Here is a 21,123-nt window from a genome sequence, read left to right as displayed (position 1 = left end):
GAAATATAAGCAATACATAAGAGGTAAAGAGTGAACTGTGACACTGGAAACATAATTGCTGGTGAGTTAAAAACCCTGGTGAGGTTAAGTTCCAAGCTCTGAGTGCTTTTAAGTGGGGCCTCCAAGTGGGTACGAACAGGATAGGGGATCCTGGGCCTGTGAAAGGCAGGCATACAGGACAGGGGAGAGAGGCTGTTGGGGAGGTGAGACAGGAGGCCATGGAGTGGGGGTCCTGAGCTCAGACAAGTACAGAAAGTTATAGTCAGACAGTGAGTTCTTTTATTTGAGGTGAGCAGTGGCAGATGATGACAGACCCAGAAAGGTGCCCCAGAGCACACAGCTGATGTGGGGGTTAGTGTCTTGGGGGACAAGTGAGATGCCCAAGCAAATGTGGATGGCAGTCAGATGACTGTTCAGTACCCTTTGCAGTTGCCACATGAACCACAATTATTATTACCTGCTTCTTAGAAACACAGGCTGAGTTATTTCCTGGATTTGATTTTGATGTTACCATTTGGTTTATAATCTGAGCATCATGCAGAGGTTCTAAAATTCTCGCTATAAAGGGAAAAGGATGAAACAAAAAGAAATAAGGGTAAAATCATATTAAACAAAATTATTACAAATACATCCCTTGATCTTCCAAAAAGAAACATTAAAAATTAAACTCATTTACACTGTCTCAGAAAATGTAACTAAAACACTTTATAAATAAGATAAATATTGTAGGGACAATTTTCTAATCAATTCAAAATGCCCAAGGAAGTCTCTGAAGGAAATGTAAACTCTCATTATTTTAAACTACAGGATAGGATGCTTAATGTTGCAATGATGTCTATATTTCTACAAAAAATTACTACACATCTTAAAAAGTTGTATTAAACACATTTGATTCCATTCAGAACAGATGTACTCCAGAGTAACTACTGTCCTCTATTTAGGGCAATTCTTATTTAAAAACAAAAAAACTAAAAATACAAGTGAACACCGAGTTTTTCTTGTGAGTTTTTCTTTTAAAGTGCTAAGGTAGAGCCCCTGCTCTCCAGGGCTATTTATCAGGCATTATTATTAGCAGAGTGCTTTCCCTGCCTAAGACAATACAGTCAATAAATACCAGATGGATGTTTTTCATGGGAAAAAAAAATAGCAGTGAAAAATCAAAAAAAAATTGCAAACACTTTGGACATTTTAGAAAGCATTATTTTACCTTGAGTCGGTAAATGGGTTTCCGCAAGGCGTGTCTGAAACAACCTAAAAGATAGCAGGGATGGTATCGATATAGACTATAACTTAGAGTTAAGTATGTATTTAGATTAAAGTGAAATCCAAACATGTTAAACAGCTTACTATAAAATAGTTGAGATTGAGATTAAGAGAAAGTATAAATTTGGAGTTGCTACAAAATTTAAAAAAAAAAAAGATTCTTGGATTGTCTTCAAACCAGCATACACGCATACACACACACACACATTTTATTTTTTTCCTTTTTTTTTTTTTTTTTTGCCACTCCACAGCATATGGACTTCCTGGGCCAGAGATCAGATCTGAGCTGCAGTGGATCCTTAATCTACCATGCCAAACCAGGGACTGAATGTCCCAGTGCTTCAGAGATGCTGCCAATCCATTGCACCACAGTGGGAAATCCCCTAGTACATTTATATTAGAAAAGTTCCTCCTTTTTCCCAGTTTATGTATTCCTTAAATTCATATAAAAACGCACCCTCCTTCTCTGTGGGTATCAAGTATGCATGTATTATATATAACATGGGGTATTTGAATGCTACTTTTAGGCATTCTCTACATCTGGAACACAATAGATGGCATATTGTTTTGAAGGAAGATGTGAAAGTACAGAACTACTTTAAAAAGCAGATATATTAGTGTTCATGCTGTGACAACTTCTTTTTTATGGTTGCACCCACAGCATGTGGAAGTTTCTGGGCCAGGGACTGAATCCAAGCCACAGCTGTGAACTGCTCCACTGCTGTGGCAACACCAGATTCTTTAATCCACTATGCTGGGCCGAGGATCAAACCCCAGCCACTGAAGTTGGATTCTTAACCCACTGCTCCATAGCAGGAACTCCAACAACTTGTTAAAAATATCATTTCAGCATCTTTACACATCAATCAACCTGTCATGTAATATACAACTTTCAAGCCCAACATTTTTGGGTATATGTGAGCAGGAGTGTGTAGTATGAAGACACTATGAGATATACAACCAAATGTCAAATGCTGTCTGACTCTTAATTCAAACAAACCAGTGGTTAAAAAAACAAAACAAAACAAAACATTTGACATAATGAGGAATGAATAAAAATTAGGTATTAAAGAATTATTACTCATTTTGTTAGGTGTGAAAATGATGTAAGATTCTGTAAGAAATCACCTTCTTGAGATGTTTAAGGAAGTGTTTGGGGTAAAATATTTTGCTGTCTTGGAACTGCTTTATATCCTTCAGCACAACATGATCAAATGTTAATAAGTATTAAAAGTAAGTGATAAGTAAATGGAGGCTCATTGTATAACTTTTTCTTTGTTTAATGTGTACTTGAAAATTCTCATAATAAAGTTTAAAAAGAGCATAAAAAAAAAAAAAAAAAAAAAAGGAGTTCCCGTCGTGGTGCAGTGGTTAATGAATCCGACTAGGAACCATGAGGTTGTGGGTTCGATCCCTGCCCTTGCTTAGTGGATTAACGATCCGGCATTGCCATGAGCTGTGGTGTAGGTTGCAGATGCTGCTCGGATCCTGCCTTCCTGTGGCTCTGGTGTAGGCTGGCAGCTACAGCTCCGATTAAGACCCCTAGCCTGGGAACCTCCATATGCCGCGGGAGCAGCCCAAGAAATGGCAAAAAGACAAAAATATAAATAAATAAATAAATAAAAAATAAATAAAAAGAGCATGAGCACTGGAGCAAAGCTGAAAACAATGAGTATATTAAGAGCTGGTAAATGCTGTAGTGAGAGAAGCTAGAGACGGGACACGTGTACCACCTTTTGAGCAGGTAATTTGGTTACAGGCACCACAAGCCTGAACACCCTTCATACACCATTTGACTCCATAGTTTCAATTCTGAAAATCTATAAGAAGGAACTAGATGAAAATAGGAAATACTTTTATGAAGAAGAAAAGAGATCTTGACACAGGGCCGCATATGTATGTAAAATATGCCTGCAATCCTATTGTAAGTGGAGAAAAAAATGCCAACTAAATCACTGCGTTTCTTCTGTTCTTTAGTTTTCTGTCTTAAGGTGTATATACATATACCCAAAATAAGATTATTTAGTCACTGAAAAAATTAAAAATTGTGAACAATAGTTATTCATTATGTTCTTTATAAAAATCAAAATGTTGGAAACAACTTAAAAGTTCCACTGGAGAACAATTAAATTATGACATAGCTCTGGAATAGATTTTGTAACTACTTGCAAGTACTATGAAAGTGCATAATTTCTTAAGAGCAGTATAAAGCTCAGTATCTATAACCAGACATACAGTACGGTTTACTATTAAAATACAGACACTAAAGCACACACACAGGCATGGGAAAGAAGTGCACGAAAATGTTAACAGTAATATTTTCATACATGATTCTATGTATCCTTATTTTCCCCAGTGAGAATTATTTCCCTGTACAAACAGATAACATGAAAAATCTTCTAAGAGCAAACATTATATTTCAAGGTAGGAAACACTGTGAGAAGTTTTACTTTCAAACTACCTGTACTGCTGTTGCAGCAGCTCTCTAGGTTCAGCCTGGTTTTGAATTCCTCTGTGAAAAACAGTGCTGGCTTGCTGCCATTCTCCCTGGCCTTCCAGATGACCAGCCCAGGCTATGTACAGAGGAGCTGACCGGATCCCGACACCATGGTTGTGGAGAAACTCAAAAAACTGATGAAGGTCACTGTTGTACTCGGCCTGCAGAAACCCAAAGCAGACAGACCTGAGAACAAAGGAACTGCTGGTCTCGGTGTGGCCCAGGGTCCAGGCAGCCTTCAGCACTCATCTCCACTGAAGCTTCAGGATGTGGACTGTGCAAGGGAAGGCCTGGGTGGTCCTCTGATGACAAGCCTCCAAGATAAGCTCATCCCTTTCCTTGATGTTCTATGTCCCCTAAAAACCCACACCACTTCCCAAGATATTAGTCCTAATGCATTAAATAAAGGTATCCTAGTGTGAGTTCCATAGGGTGTCTTTAATCCTCATATGTTCAAATTTAGTGAACAAATCCATGTGCACCCTATCTACTTCATTCTTTTTTTTTTTTTTTTTTTTTTTTTCTGGCCTGTGCTTTTGGTGTCATATCTAATAATTCAGTTCCAAATTCAGTGTCATGAAGTTTCCTGTGATGTTTTCTTCTATGAGTTTAATAGTTTGAACTCTTAATTTTAGGTCTTCAATCCATTATGAGTTAGTTTTTATCTAGGAGATAAGGTAAGGGTTCAACTTCATTCTTTCTCTCTCTTTTTTTTTTGGCCACCCCACACCTTATGGAATTCCTGGGCCAGGAGTCAGATTCAAGCCACAGTTGTGACCTACACCAGAGTTGCAGCAACAGCAGATTCTGTGCTTGGCTGGGGACCAAACCTGCATTCTGGTGCTGCCTATCTCCATTGAGCCATAGCGGGAACTCCTCCATTCTTGATTTTATTACTAGAACTTGTGCCCCCAAGCCTTTATTTCAAGAATGAGGAGACAATCTTTTAAAGCGTAATCTGAGGCAGCCTTCTCCTTTTAGTACTAAATTCCATTTCTGAGAGTTAATATTTTCTTAATTATTCATAATGAATTTAATTTACTCCCAGGAACCCTCATAGTACTTGGAAATGCCTGATTATTTCCCCTTCCCCAAACACACTTCTCATCCAACAAACCTTCTTGTAGTTTAATGGTTTCTACCTCATGTTGTCACATTTCAGACTTCATACACAGAGAAGGATTTTAAAATTGAATCACTGATTCCACAATACAGAAGCTAAAAGATTGTAAAATACATGTCTCTGGCCATACAACCTAAAAGAATTTATGACTGGAAACATAAGGAATCAAAATAAAAGACAGTCTAAAATGATCTTAAAATCTGGGGTAAAAAGCAAAGTACACCATGACTAGAGATATGACTATACATCTGAAAGTATACTTACAAATTTTAAACAATAATTGATGAACCTTGGGTCACTGTGGTATCTCTTCTTATCTAAAAATTCCTTCATTAGATGCTCTAATAAAGTTGTCAAGTATTCTTTATTCTCAGGAAAATTCTCTTCTACCCATCGCACATAACTAGAAAAATATGGATAATATTAATTTTCAGGGTAGCATATAGTTTGTTTACAGAAAAAAAAAAAAAATACTAACCTTTCCCATTCACCAAGTGGGTCATCGCCCTTGTAGCTCTGCATATGGGCTTCGAACATTCTAGAACAGAGAAAAACATGCACCTAGGATTACTAGGGATAATTTCTAAAAGCAAATGTATTTCATTTTATATTTATCATTTATACACCTTAAAGTCTAAATCTTAAACACCAATTCAAATGCTATGTAAAAATGAAAAGAGCAGGAGTTCCTGTTATGGTTCAGCGGGAACAAATCTAACATCCATGAGGCTGCAGGTTCGATCCTTGGCCTCGCTCAGTGGGTTAAGGACCTGGCATTGCTAAGACCTGTGGTGTAGGTCACAGACAAGGCTTGGATCTGGCATTGCTGTGGCTGTGGTGTAGGCCAGCAGCTACAGCTCAGATTTGACCCCTAGCCTGGGAACATCCATATGCCTTGGGTGTGGCCCTTAAAAAAAAAAAAGAAAAAGAAAAAAAAAGGAAAAGAGCATTTACTTAGTGATCAGAAAACTCAGAAGTGGTCAGTCTTTTCTTTTTTTTTTTTTTTTTGTCTTTTTGCTATTTCTTTGGGCCACTCCCACGGCATATGGAGATTCCCTGGCTAGGGGTTGAATAGGAGCTGTAGCCACCGGCCTATGCCAGAGCCACAGCAACACGGGATCCGAGCCGAGTCTGCAACCTACACCACAGCTCACGGCAACGCTGGATCGTTAACCCACTGAGCAAGGGCAGGGACCTAACCCGCAACCTCATGGTTCCCAGTGGGATTCGTTAACCACTGCGCCACGACGGGAACTCCCGGTCAGTCTTTTCTTAGAAGAAAGGAAGATGCAAGACCCCCGAAATAGCCCTAAAAAGCAGCAGCTAAAAGAAGGCCCCCAGGTCTATCCCCAGGAGTCTCCTTTTCCTCTCCCAGATCCCCACTGTCACTACCTCCATGGTAAGGGGCAGTGCCCCTCCTCCTAATGGTGGAACCCAGGCATGGCATTGACCCAGACCCTCCCCTTGCTGCTCAGGAGCTTGACTGGAGATTTGAAGAGGGCTTGCGAAGGCTTATCACAGCTTCTAGATACAGTTTGCTTTCTGGGCCTCAATGGAACATGATGTCTCTAAGGAAGAACGTGTGATGGCAAAGCTCAGAGGTCAGAAGTCAGGGCTATAGCTCCTGTGAACTCTGCCTGCCCTACTTCTGCATACCCAACCACAGCTAAAAAGACACAACCAAGCAAAACAAAGTTCTTTACGGGACCCCAGGTGCTAGGGGGGTAAACAAACAAAAAGAAACTGGTAAAATTGTCAAGTAATATTAAGCACACAGGGAAAAATAAAACCCAATAGATGGGAGAAGGGGTAAGAGTGTGATAATATTTACTATTTTTAGGTAGAGTGGTCAAGGAAAGCCTCCTTCTCCAGAAGGGGGTGATTTTTGATCAGTGCTAGAGACCCAGGCAGCTACTTAAGTAGGCTGAGCTGTGAGAGAGGTGGGGGGGGGTGACAAGATCTAATTTGCATTTTAAAATGTCCATTGTGTTTCTCCAAGAATGGGGTGAAGGATGAGAATAGAAGTTAGTTAGGAAACCAGTTAGGAGGTTACTGCAGAGTCCCACTGACAGGGTGGTGAGTGGACCAGGGTAGGAACAGTTCAAGTGTGAAATTTGGGGTTTTGGAGAAAGAGACAATGGGTCTTGCTGATGCAACTGCATCCTGAGTGTGAAAGAGAGTCAAGCTAAGGAAGACTTCCATGTTTCCATCAGAGAAGTTAACATTTTGTGTGTGTGCGTGTGTGTTGGTGGTGGTGGTGGTGGTGGGGGGAACAAAAAGTTTGAAAGTAACACTTTCTTTTCGCTATCACCTCAAGATACAAATGAAATCAATGTTTCTTATGACTCAAAATCCAGAAGCCACAAAAGAAAAGCTAGATAAAGCCAACTAATATTATATAAATTAAAAGCTTCTATATGTCAAATAAATAAAACAAAACAAGAGAAGTCAAAAGAGAAGTTCCCGTTGTGGCTCAGCAGGGTAAGAACCTGACTAGTATGAGGATGCAGGTTCGATCCCTGGCCTCACTCAGTGGGTTAAGGATCCAGCATTGCTGCAAGCTGTGGTATAGGTGGCAGATGCAGCTTGGATCCCGAGTGCTGTGGCTGTGGGCATGGGCTGGCTGGCAGCTGCAGTTCCGATTAGATACTTGGCCTGGGAACTTCCATATGCTCATACGCTGCAGGTGCAATCTTAAGGAAAAAAAAAAAGCGACTGGGATAACAAAACAGAGCTTCTAGAAATTGGGGTTACAAAAAAAAAAAAACTCCGACCCAATTTAAAAAATGAACAAAAGGCATTCCACAGAAAAATATACCACCATTCTCTTAAGAGAAATTTACCTAACTGACACACAAACTCTCACTGACCAGACTGCAAAAACATGACAACATATGTAGGGAAGCAATGGAAACAGGGCTGCAGGTGAGTGTACTCAATTCCCATCAAGGGATTATCTACCAAAATTACAGATGGATTTACTTTTGATCTAGCAAATCACTTCTGGGAATCTAGAGGACAGACATAAGCAAAATGCCACATGTACAAGATTTTTCTCCATGGCACTACTTTTAATAGCAAAAGATTGTCCACAACCCAACTATCCATCAGTGGGGACTTTTTAGATCAATTGTGGTACATGAACTATCACATAGTTGTAAAAAAGAATGAGAAAGAATTTATCAATTGAAATCTCCAAGGATACTATTAATCAAAAACATTAGTGTACACACTCTGCTACATTTTATGTGAAATAAAGGCAGGAACTGTACCTACATACATACACACACACACACACACACACACACACATAGTTACGTCCATATATTATTACAACATAAATATTTATATTTGCAAAGAGAAACCCTTGAAAACCAAACTAGAAAAATAGTTACATATGAGGGGGTGGAGAGCATTTGGGTATAGATTGCAGTGAACATTTTTCTAAAACGTTTTTTAACCATGTAAATGTATGACTTACTTTTTAAAAGTTAAAAAAAAAAATTCCTAAATTTAGAATCTCCCTCTCATGCATCATAGCAGATAAATCCCCACAATTTATAAGCAGTATACGAGTTCTTAAGTTATAAAATTACTTTCTCCTGAAATACATATAATAATAGGCTGCTCAAAGTAAACATTTCATGTTTTGATAACTACCACATTTCCCTAGTAATATGGCTTAAATACGCTGTAAGTTAATACTAAAACACCCAGTTCATTCATGCAAATTAGCCTCTGGAAAGTCAAAATAAGATCAGAAATATCTGATCTTCCTCTCTTAAAATGGGGGAAAATGAGCCTCTAAAGTTGAGTCCTTTGCAGGCTGGGCTAAGGAAAAAGTCTTAAGGCAAAGAGATTTTTGTTTTGATGGCACTTAACCATCTGAATCTTCTGATCCCAAAGAGTAAAATTACCCTGGTACTGATAAAACTAACCAGTTTTGGAGTTCCTGTCATGACTCAGCAGAAGCAAATCTGACTAGTAACCATGAGGACACAGATTAGATCCCTGGCCTTGCTCAGTTGATTAAGGATCCATCGTTGCCATGCTCTGTAGTGTAGGTCGCAGACAGGCCTGGGATCTGGCGTTACCGTGTCTGTGATATAGGCCAGCAGCTGTAGCTCTGATTTGATTCAACCCCTAGCCTGGAAATCACCATAGCCCCTGATGTGGTCTTAAAAAAGCCAAAAAAAAAAAAAAAAAAAAAAACAAACAAACAAACTAACCAGTTTTACTTCCTGTCGCATATGATTTAACTGTTTTAAATTCTTTCAAAATAGTCTGGATCAATCACCTAAGTCATAAAACTAAGGCATGTGGATTTTTAAAGGTGTTGTTAGAAGGTTGACATAGATGACAATAAACATAACTTTTTTTCCCCCTTAAAGTGTATATTATTCAAAGGCTTTTTTTAGGCATAAACTAAGCTACAAGGCTGTATTGTACAACACTGGGACTATAGCCAATATTTTATAACTATAAATGGAGTATAGTCTTTAAAAATTGTTAATCACTGTACTGTACACCTGTAACATGTAATATCTGACATCAAACGTGTTTCCCAAAAAAACAAAACCCTGTGGGATTATGGGTAATTACAATTTAAAGTTCTCTCTTCCTACTGTCCTAGAATTTTTGGAATAAGTGCCTTTGAACAGTTTCTCATGAAACCTACGAACAAGTTTTAGTGTTTTGTTGGGTTAGACGTTTTTCTTCCGCAGCCGCGATCTGCCCAGAGGGGGTTCCTTACAGAGAAGCAAGGAGCGCTGAGGGAATTGTCCAAATCATCCGGATCTGTCACTCTGACCGCAGCTCCGACGAAGGGCCGGAGTGTAGGCGGAGAGTCCCGGCTACACCGTCAGCGGTCTTTCCATGACTCCAAAGTGGGCCACGGCTCAGCCGGTGTGGGGTGAGGGGGCGCGGGGGTGGGGTGGGGTTGGTTTGAGGATGCGGGTGTGCTGAGAGTGGGTGGGGTGGGGATGGGATGCGGGTGGGAGGGGACAAATTTCGGAGCCAAGGAAAAGGGCGGAAGGGAAAAGAAAAGGGTGGGGAGGCAGGTCTGGGGCGGGCCGGGCTGGGGATTTGCAGACCGCCAGGCCCGAACCCAGGTACCCCTGCCTCACGGCGGCCGGCAGCCGGGAATCACGTCCCCCCCCCCAAAAAAAAAACCGGACCGACACTTACTGAAAGACATTTTCCGGGTTATCCATGGCGAGAGGACGCGAGCCAGCCGGAACCCCCCCACTACGCTGCTGTGGAGGAGCCGCCGCCGATTCGAATCTGCCGCGCAGCCGCAGTCGCTGCAACGAGCGTTTCCCAGGCACCTGGTCATTGGCCTCCGCCGCAGATGGGCTGGCCAATCGCCGGGGCCGTTGCCGGCAGACAAGCCCCACCTCCCTGCCAAGCGCCAGGGCCTGTACTGCTCAGCACAGCCCTGCTGAAAGCTCCTGGTGACCTGAGCGAGGGCTCAGACCCAGACTTCTGCAGTGTGCAGAAGGCTCTTTGTTGGCTCAAGCCAAGGAATGAGCTTGTACTTATGTTTCTTTTTCCTTGGCTGTCCAAGCTGCAACTGGCTTACATAATTACATGATTAAGGCATCCTGGGAGCAAAATAACTAACCTGAGGTTCCTGAGGTGGAAAAAATTGTGCCTCGGCCCTTAGGTCCAGAGACTTGCCTCTTCGACCCTTTGTTTAAATATGTAAACCGGAATCGTCATGTCTGGCTTATGGAAAGAAGAAAATAATCCCGTTTGTAGAGTGGAGACTGATTTAAGTCCAGGCGGACATGCCCGCCTCTGGTTTAGGAGATGGGCAAGTGGGGTAAAAACGGAGCCCTGCCGAATCAATGGCACACCTCCCCACTTCCCACAGTTTTCTGCTCCTCGTCGTCGTCGCTGTCACCAAAAAACCGAGATGCTGAAGCCCATGAAGTCTTAGTTCCAGGGCCTAAAAGGCTATGGCTGAGTTAGGGAGCGATTCATCAAAAGCCCAAGGAGAAACCTAAGTGAGTTTTCGCTTGGCGGCTACCAACAGACAGAGTGTCCATAGGCACCTCTGGGTTGGTTATGTAAATTATACGTGGCAAAGGACAGCGATGGGTTGATACCCTTGGAGGCATCTAGGCTTGATTTAAAGGATCTGAAAGGCTATGTGGGTGTCCTGGAGGTAATGAGGACTTGAGGGACTGGCGGCTGTTCCTACCTCTAAGTGGTAATTAAAAGAAGTTTGGATAGGGTATAGGATGGCTGCAAGAAAGCTTTCACCATCTTCTGTGGAACTAAGAGCTCTCGAGACCAAGAACTTATGAATTACAAGGTCAAAAATGAAGAGACCTCTTTGTGAAGGAGCCCAGATGTCTAAGAAGAAATATACAATGCTCTGATGCTTCCGATTTGAGAGTGAGTTAGAAAAGAGTCAGCCTAACCTTCTCTGTCCCTTGGTCTTTTAATAACTTCCCATGCTACTTCTCCAGGTTCTTTCAAGAGCCACTTGACAATGCAAGTCAAATAGAAAGAGCTATTCCTGTGATTACCTTCCTTTTAGAGAGGCTGTGTGGATATTTTGCTTTCTTAGGGCCCTGAATTTAAATACCTTTTAAAAAAATTAGCAGTTTCTGGAACTCCTGATGCTCTCAGAGTCCAGAATTTCTTTCAGGATGTTACTTCATTTGGATGTACACAAGTATGCAGTTTGTGGGGTTGTTACTCAGAGGGTGCTCCCTCTGGGGTCTTTAGACAAGTTTCCGTTCTGCTAACCATCACAGGAATGAACACGTTTTTGGTTTCACTAACTCAGGTTTTCTTTTCTTTTCTTTCTTTTTTCTTTCCAGTTCATGGGTTTTATTGGATTATACTTCAAGTTTGAAATACATATATTATGCTTTTCCCACTCCCCAAATGCTCTTAGACGCCTTCTGCAGCCCCTGCTTTTTTTCTTCCCCACTTTCCTCAAAACATTCATTGGCTTATGCTATTGTCTTCTATGTTTGAAAAAAACATTTTATTAGAGTGGATTTACAATGTTCTGTCAATTTCTGCTGTACATCATTCATATCTCTCTATCTCTTGAAACATTTTATTAGAGTGGATTTACAATGTTCTGTCAATTTCTGCTGTACATCATTCACATCTCTCTATCTCTCTATCTATCATCTATCTATTCAGGTTTCCAACTTGTGTCTGATAGTACTTCAATCAGTGAACAATCAGGAAATGCTGACTGGGTATCCATTATATACTGGGTGCTATTGGATTTATACCTAATTACAACCTTATTTGACCCAGATAGATCCTGTCCTGAAGAAATTAGTAGTTTTTTTGGGAGATAAAGATACAGACAGAGAAAACACTAAGTAGCAAATTAATGTGCATTAAATGCCAAATTAATACACATATGATTTAGACTATCTGCTAGGGGAGTCCAGAGCAGGGAGGGGACATGGGGCCTGACTGTCAAAGAAATCTTTATGGGAAAGGGTGGGTTTGATTTGGGCCTTGCGGAGGGTGTGGGAGGATCTGGGTTTGGGGAGGGCCTGGGCAGATCATTCTTGGTATAAATGAGGGTTACTGATGGAAATTGCCCTTGAGGAGTTCTGTTAATGAGCAGTGGAGATCCCCTCCCCCCTTTTTTTGTCTTTTTGGGGCAACACTACAGCACATGGAAGTTCCCAGGCTAGGGGTCCAATTGGAGCTGTAGCCACTGGCCTACGCCACAGCCACAGCAATGCAGGATTCGAGCCATGTCTACAACCTGCACTACAGCTCATAGCAACGCTGGATCCTTAACCCACTGAGCGAGGCCAGGGATCGAACTTGCATCCTTATGGATGCTAGTGGGGTTTGTTAACTGCTGAGCCACTATGGGAACTTCTGGAGATCCTTTTTGAAGGACTGGTTTGATGTCAAATCTTAAATGCTATGAGTTCCCATTGTGGCGCAGTGGTTAACGAATCCGACTAGGAACTATGAGGTTGCGGGTTCGATCCCTGCCCTTGCTTAGTGGATTAACGATCCTGTGTTGCCGTGAGCTGTGGTGTAGGTCACAGGTCGCATTGCTGTGGCTCTGGCGTAGGCCGGTGGCTACAGCTCCGATTAGACCCCTAACCTGGGAATTTCCATATGCCGCAGGAGCAGCCCAAGAAATGGCAAAAAGACAAAAAAAAAAAAAAAAAAAAAAAAAGAAAATCTTAAATGCTAAATTAAGGAGTCTGTGCTTGATCTTGATATTAAACTGGGCCTTTTGGGAACAAACGTCCTTGTGGTCATAGGACCTCATGGTAGTTGTACTTAGCTCAACCCTGTTTTCTAGAAGCCACTGAGATTGTCACCCCATCTTCATTTCTACCAGTAGGAGTTTCTCTCCGACCAAGGCTTGTTCGTGGAGTAGGGAAAAGTACTGTGGATGACTCTTCTGCTCTGCCCTTTGGAAAGGGCACAATGACCCCTATACAGCTTGGATGCCAATCACTGTGCGTACGTCTAGGAGTAAGAGGAGTACTAGGGTTGTCAGCAGTTATTAGAATCCAGTGTGTTTCTAGGAATAATTTCCTGACCTCCTTAATGCCTTCCCTCTTGTCCTTAATTGTGGAAGTCCTGTCTGTCATTATTCTTATTCTGAGGGAGAGTTACATTGACCCTCCCAGTCAACGTGTTCATCATAATGTCCCTCTTAAGTTAATTGACCCTGTTCCCACTAAATCGGGACCTGGAGGGAGAAGTGGGCAGGAGAGTCAGAGAACTGTAACTTGTAGAACTTTAAACTGGCCTTAGAGACAGAGGGAATGGGAGAGAAAGTAGGGATTGGGAGCTCAAGAAGGAAGAGTTCTCAGAATTTCTGAGAACTTCAATGGCCATTGAACCTGGGAAGGTGCTAATTTGTTTTCAGACTCATTAAGGTGGAGGACTTAACAGGCCCTTGATCTTCCTGTGTCACAAGACTCAGCACCGGAGAAGGAAGGCTGAGACAGGCCTGGTTCAAAGGCTCCAGGAGCTTATTGAGGGGAGTTTCATGTGCTATTTCCCAAGCCTAGAATGATTTTTTTTTTTTTTTTTCCCTAAGAGCTTCACATTATCTCTACATGTCAGGGATAAAGGAAAACTTCCAAAGAGTTTGACGAAGACATAGTTTGATACTTTGATGAAAACTTGTAAACCCCCAAATGCTGGAGATTTACATAAATCAATAGAAGCAGAAAATACCAAAGGGATGCCAAATATGTTGTTAATTTTTAAATTTTTTTAAATTGCTAATTGGAAGCTTGTGCCACTAACAGCCTTCTAAATTCCACTGGTTCTAACCCTCATCTTCTTTAATCTTCCTCTGCCCTTTTTTTTCTTAGGTTTGTGTTGAGAGTGTAGCAGTTGCCATGGACTACCTGAAAATCTCAAATAATAATCTTTGCTTCCTTGATCTAGCCCTCTCTTCAGTTTTTGGCATGGCTGTTGCCTTAGTGCTCTGTAACCTGATCTCCCTGAACCTACTCCAGAGTGTGAGAGAGGAGGTTTGTTTTGATCTGGGGGGAGTAGGAGGTCTCCCTGTTTCTAAGATTCACCTTTTCTGCTTCTGAGGCAGAACTGTAAAGTTACAACCCTCTTTATTTGAAACTCTAATTTACTTTATCAGCTAATTTCAATATTAAATGTCCACCCACATAAAATGACTAATAGATTCTCTAAATTAGGGAGTTCCCATTGTGGTTTAGAGGGTTATAAATCTGACTAGTATCCATAAGAATGTGGGGTTCACCCCTGACCTCCCTCAGTGGGTTAAAGATCTTTCATTGCTGTGAGCTTTGGTGCAGGTCACAGATGTGGCTCAGATATCACATAAATGTGGCTATGGTGTAGGCCAGCAGCTGCAGCTCCTATTCAACACCTAGCCTGGGAACTTCATATGCCACAGGTACAGACCTAAAAAAGAAAAATAAAAAAAGATCCTCTGAATTATTAGGAAGGCTAATGGATAAAGTATTTTTTATTTTAACATCATAATTTCCAAACTTATTAGAGAAGGAAAACCAGGCCACATCAGGAGACATGAGCTGGAACCTTGACTTTCCCAAGAAGCAGATGATGGGTGAATGACTTAAACTCTTCATCAGGGTGTCAGTTTCCTGTTCCGTAAAATGACAACAAATTTCTGCCTCTCTGACTTCATAATGTTTCTCTGACTTCCACTATCCTATGGCATCAGAAGTTTCTCCACTCAACTTCTGAACCCTCTTGGGTTGTCACATGATATCAAAGTTCACGCTCTATTTAGACAAGAAAAATGTTTATTTTTTTCTAGGTTCTGCCTGATTTGACATATGCAAACAATTACAGATACATATCTCTTTCTTACACTGGGAAATGCAAAATAATTTAGACTAGCAATACTTAGATATGTTGCTGAAACATGCTGTAAGATTAGAGATTTATCATTAAAAGAGTTATAGAAAGCTGATGAGAGATTTAAGGGGCTATGAAATATTAAGAATAAAGTTGATAGGAGGAAAGGAAAAAAACAAACCCCTATTCTAGAATTTTTTTTCATCTGAGAGTATTTTGTGACTTAAGAAGACACCTATGTGGTCAAAACCCAGAATGTTCTCGTGTATCACTGCATCTAGGAGGAAGGGTGGGGGAATCCCAGCTTCCTGCCCCCTACAGCATCTCCAAAAATCTTTAATAGAATATTCAATCCTAAATGCCATCCTGGTATTTGTATAAAGGACCTAAGTGGTACCAGATGCTATTTCCATTTTAAGCCTGGTTCTAGAGGCCAGAGACCCTATCCTTTCTTTTTCCTATTCCCTTTTTTGTTGTTGTTATTTTGTTTTTTGCCATTTCTTGGGCTGCTCCTGTGGCACATGGAGGTTCCCAGGCTAGGGGTCGAATCTGGCCTATGCCAGAGCCACAGCAACATGGGATCAGAGCCGTGTCTGCGACCCACACCACAGCTCATGGCAACGCCAGATCCTTAGCCTACTGAGCAAGGCCAGGGATTGAACCTGCAACCTCATGGTTCCTAGTCAGAGTCGTTAACCAAGTGAGCCACGATGGGAACTCCCTCCCTATTCTTCCCTTATTAGAGGCATCTCGGTTCTTCATAAGCATAGTCTTGCATCCTGATAAATGGCTGCTTGTGTCCTCTCTAAATTGGGCTACCTTAGCTCTGTGCATCTCTGTAGAATTCATCTCTTGTCAGCTAGAGTTCTTCCTTCTCTTCTTAAATGTTGGTTATACTGTTCCATTGCTGTGAAAATTGTGCTGACTTGGCTTCTGGGGCAAGCTGTTCTCCTAATACTTAGGAAACCACACACAGCAAACTTTAGTCTGGGAACCAAAAGCATACATGGAACATATTACTTCCCTTCATCTTCACAGGTACTTTCCTAAGTTTGCAGGTCTCAGCCCCCTCCGTTTGGGCTTCTTCAATCCTAATTGTCTTTCTGTTTGTTTGTTGCATTTTGCAGTTTGTGGTCTGCAAGGCTGTTTCCCTGCACTCTTTGGATCCCTGGACAATACTTCTTTGTTTCTGCTTTGTCTTCTGGAGAGATCTCAAGCCCTCTAGTTCTCTAAGAGGATACCCAGATGATGACCCGTGTTCATTGAACCTATTACTCATTTTGACTTCCTGATGTGTAATCACCTTGAACCACTAACGTCACTTGACACTCCATTTTCTTGATTGTCTCTGACCTTTGGATCTCAGGGTCCTCCTGGGCTTTGTACCCAGCATTTTGAGAATGGCTTTTTATTTGATTCATACACTTGAGTGTTAAAAGAAAAAAGAAAATATCTGAAGTAAAATTAACCCCACAGGAAACAGTAGATCTTTTTATGGTCTTTTCCCATGTTCGTATTAAATATTTCCTATAGTAGCTCCTTAAAAGCTTCAATCATTCTAATGGTTTCAGCTATTGTCATCACTTTCTTTTCCAACTACTTCCACACACCACTGGGTACATGCTATATGTCCTGCTTAGACCTGATTTGGTAAAGGTTTTAGTGGCATTGAACATTTGAAATTAGGAGTTCCCATCGTGGCTTTAGTGGAAGTGAATCTGACTAGCATTCATGAGGACATAGGCTTGATCCCTGTCCTTGCTCAGTGGGTTAAGTATCTGGCGTTGCCATGAACTGTGGTGTAGGTCACAGATGCAGCTTGGATCTGGAGTTGCCGTGGCTGTGGCGTAGGCCAGCAGCTACAGGTCCGACTTGACCCCTAGCCTGGGAACTTGCATATGTCGGGGGTGTACTCCCCCCAAAAAAAGACAAGAAAATTTGAAATCATTTCAGACCCCATAGACATCTGTATTTCTTCTCTTATTTCCACTTGATAGCCTCTTTCATTTTTCTGAAGATGCATTTTCATTGGTAACTCTTCCTGGATGGCAATTACCATGTCACAATACAGTAATGGGTGCTTCCTTGGAAGGACAGCAGTGACTTTAGAGAGAGGCTGATAAATACCTATCCATATACTTGGACCTGTTATTAACAGAAAACTGAAACCAAGCTTGCTTAACAAAGGGAATTTATTGGCTCATTTAACTGAAAGGTCCATAGGTATGTGGGCTTCAGATACAGTTTGATCAGGATTCCTCCTCCCTTTCTCTGCTGTTCTTTCATATCTGCCACCTCTACTGACTTTGCTTTCAGGATGATTTCCTTCATGGCGGCAAATGTAACAGTTCTTGTTCTCATTTGCTTACTCCGTGGTGCCAGATAATCTAACAATACCCCTGTGTCAGTCTGAACTGGTTAGGTTATATGCCTTTCCCTAAAACCTCCTCTGAATGGACATATACTCAAAGACAGGAGTTTGGGAAGTTAAATGGAGAGTATGGCTGGGAAGCAATCAACAGATGTCTGGACCATCAGGTCCTGGCAAATAGAGCTTTCTGTTACTTTGAAAAGGGAATTTGAAAGCCACTGGGAATGAATGGGTTCTCTCCCCAGCTGACTGCAAACTGCTGACCCACAGTTGCTTCATTCACTAACTGATGATTCTTTTTTAGCATCTTCCAAAGATAACCTCCTTGTGACTCCTTAGAAGAATGATGAAAAGAACAGGCCTGCTCAAAAGCCCTAAGGAAAGGAGGCTGGAATGGCTGTGAGATGTACTAGTCATGGGTACCACCATACTTCTCATGTGGTCATTGTGCTTTTGCGGCATTTGGGACACCCCCCCAAAAAAAAGGAGCTTCAGAAAACATAATAGGAGTTCCTGCTGTGGCACAGTGAGTTAAGAATCCAATTACAGTGGCTTGGGTCACTGTGAAAGTGTAGGTTCGATCCCTGGCCCAGTGCTATGGGTTAGAGGATCCAGTGTTGCTGTAGCTGTGGTGTAGGTCTCAGATGCAATCCCTGGCCCAGGAACTTCCCTATGCTGCAGGTGCAGACATTTAAAACAAAAACAAAAAAGCATAATAATCTTATTCTTTTTGTGTTGACTTTTCTTGTTGGCTTCTGGTGGGAGAGAAGCTTCCATCTTCCGGGAAGATGGACAGAGTCAGTTATTGGCTGAATTGTGCTCCCTGCAACTGCCTCCCCACCCCTGCCCCTGGGATCTTTAATATGTTCATGTCCTCATCCCCAGGACCTCAGGATCTGGGTTTTAAGAGAAGGTTTTTAAGAAGGTAATTTAGTTAAATTGAGGTAACTAGGGTGATCCCTGTTCAGTATGACTGGTATCTTTATAAGAAGAGGGCATTTGGACACAGGCATATACAGAGGGGGCACAGCATGAAGAGGCAGGGAGAAGATGGCCATCTACAAGCCAAGGAGAGGAGCCTGGGACAGAGAAGTAACCAATCCGATGACACCTTGATCCCAGACTTCTGCCTCCAGAACTGTGATAAAATAAATTTCTGTTGCTTAAGCCACTCAGTCTGGGGTACTTTGTTATGTTAGTCCTAGAAAACTAATACAGACTCCAAACAACCTCTTGTTAACTATGTTTCTGCTATCCCAGGTATTAACTTCTAAACCCTAGTTCTTTCCTTGATACCAATTTTGAAGGTAGGTGAATGGGAGTCTGACCCGTCAGGACCATTGACGGGAGTCATCCAGCTGTTGGTGGTGTGCAGGTCCACTAGTCAAGTCATCTGTCCCTTTTGAACTCAACCTCTTAAGTGGGAGAAAGAGAAAAGCAGCTCAGGATAGCTGAGAGTTAGCCTGCCAATAACAACTAGGCTAGGATATTCTGGAAACAACTTTACCGAATGTTCATATCAAACACCGTCACTTATGGAATTATGCCTGCTTCCTGGCAGCACCCAATCCAGAGCAAATACTCGCTTCCTTGACCCACCCCCCACATCCATAATCACTCAACACCATCCCAGATCCTATATAAGTCCCATCTTTAGAAAGATGCTCCCAATTCCCCATAGTATATGCTCTCCCTTGTGGCCATGAGCCAATAAACTTAACTTTGTTCCTAGTTGTCTTTGACTGAAACATTAACGAGGGATGCAAATCTTGGCTTTACCTTTAGACAATAAATAAATAAATAAATATCCCTCTGTATAGATATGCAGCTAGATATCACTCGGTAAGGTCACAACACTTTTGTACAGCTTTACAATATTTACTGTTATTTTTATTAATATACAAACATTTACTCACTTGATCCCTGAAGGCTTTCCTCCTTTGTTTAATTTGGAATTTCTTAATCATATACAATGTGGTAGAATAATAATATAGAATAATTTAGAGTATCAAAGAGGAGGATTCCCTTTTAAAATCGTGAATGGTCATGATAACATTTTAAAAACCGTAGATACTTAGAGCTTTGTTTAAAGTTTTAAAGCTCTAGTGAGGTTAGTCGGCTGCCTGTGAGAAGGGAATGAATACAACCCTCTTGCCTATAACCCTGAAAGGTCAGGGATGTGCTTATCACTAAGGCAACCTCCATATGTATTCATTTAAACACTATTATGGATGCGTTTTTTAGGCCTTTCTCTGCAATCCTAATGAACTAGACATTTTAGTGGCTAGGTGTTTTGTTTTGTTTTGTGTTGTTTTGTTTGTGGCTATGTTCATGGCATGCAGAAGATCCTGGCCAGGGATTGAACCCACTCCACAGCAGTGACCTGGGGCCGCTGCAGTGATAATGCTGGATCCTTAACCCACTGCACCAAAAAGGGACTCGTAATCAATTTTTCATATTCTTTTCCATGATGGTCTATTATAGGATACTGAATATAGTTGCATGCGCTATACAGTAGGACCTTGCTGTTTATCCATTCTCACATAATAGTTTGCATCTGCTAATCCCACACTCCCACTCTGTCTCTCTCCTGCCCCTCCTCCCCCTTGGCAACCACAGGTCTATTCTCTATGTCTGTGAGTTTATTTCTGTTTCATAGATAAGTTCATTTGCATCATATTTTAGAATCCATGTATAAATAATACCATATGGTATTTGTCTTTCTCTTTCTGACTTACTTCAATGAGTATGATAATCTCTAGGTCCATCCATATTGCTGCAAATGGCTTATTTCATTCTTTTTTATGGCTGAGTAGTATTCCACTATGTGTATATATATCACATCTTCTTTATCCATTCATCTGTTCATGGACATTTATGTTGCTTCCTTATCTTGGCTGTTGTAAATAGTGCTGGCATGAACATTAGGGTGAATATATCTTTTCGAATCCAGTTTTGTCTGGATATATGCCCAGGAGAGTGATTGCTGGATCATATGGTAACTCTATTTTTAGTTTTTTTTGAGGGCCCTCCATTCTCTTCTCCATAGTGGCTGCCCCAATTTATATCCCTACCAACAATGTAAGAGGGTTTAGTGCAATCCATTTTTATCAGGCCCCCTCATCAGCCTGAATGCTGCAAAACTAGAGTCATGGTCCCCTGGGAAAATGGTACCCTCTCAAATATTGCTGGTGGGATTGAGAATTGTTATAGCTGCTTTGGAAAGTCAGTATCTGTCAACAAAAACCAAACCAAGTCCAACCCAGCCACCCCCCTCCCAGGAACAGGATGCATGGAGTGAACAAAGGGCAGTGGGTGGATGAGGGGACTGAGTACAGGGTGCTGTGCTGCCTGCAGGGTAGTGGCCCAATGCTGGAAACAAAGTGTGTGCTCACACACAGGGGACGGCTGTGCAAGGACTGGATCACTCTTGCCATAGAAAACTTCACACCCATTAAAAAATAGAGTCAGGTCTATAGTAACACACTGGAGGCATTTCCCTTGTATTCAATTACATGTGGAGAGGGAGAGGAAGAG

General features: G+C 41.6%; 1 protein-coding gene across 2 annotated transcripts in view; it reads right to left on the bottom strand.

The window, feature by feature from the left end:
- Positions 1–10,206, bottom strand: part of BUB1 (BUB1 mitotic checkpoint serine/threonine kinase) — a 38,053-nt gene extending 27,847 nt beyond the window's left edge. The window contains exons 1-6 of one of the 2 annotated variants that reach the window (XM_021087047.1): positions 10,071–10,206; positions 5,362–5,421; positions 5,148–5,286; positions 3,725–3,921; positions 1,208–1,251; positions 458–558 (exon numbers count right to left, since the gene is read on the bottom strand). In XM_021087047.1, the coding sequence (XP_020942706.1) occupies positions 458–558; positions 1,208–1,251; positions 3,725–3,921; positions 5,148–5,286; positions 5,362–5,421; positions 10,071–10,096 (567 nt within the window). In that variant the 5' untranslated portion in view covers positions 10,097–10,206. The remainder of the gene's footprint in view (positions 1–457; positions 559–1,207; positions 1,252–3,724; positions 3,922–5,147; positions 5,287–5,361; positions 5,422–10,070) is intronic. The other variant, XM_021087046.1, reaches the window with a different exon arrangement.

The sequence above is a fragment of the Sus scrofa genome, chromosome 3, assembly GCF_000003025.6.
Source record: "Sus scrofa isolate TJ Tabasco breed Duroc chromosome 3, Sscrofa11.1, whole genome shotgun sequence".
Classification (NCBI taxonomy): Eukaryota; Metazoa; Chordata; class Mammalia; order Artiodactyla; family Suidae; genus Sus; species Sus scrofa.
Note: the sequence above shows the minus strand (reverse complement) of the source record. Positions and strands in the feature narration are given on the sequence as shown.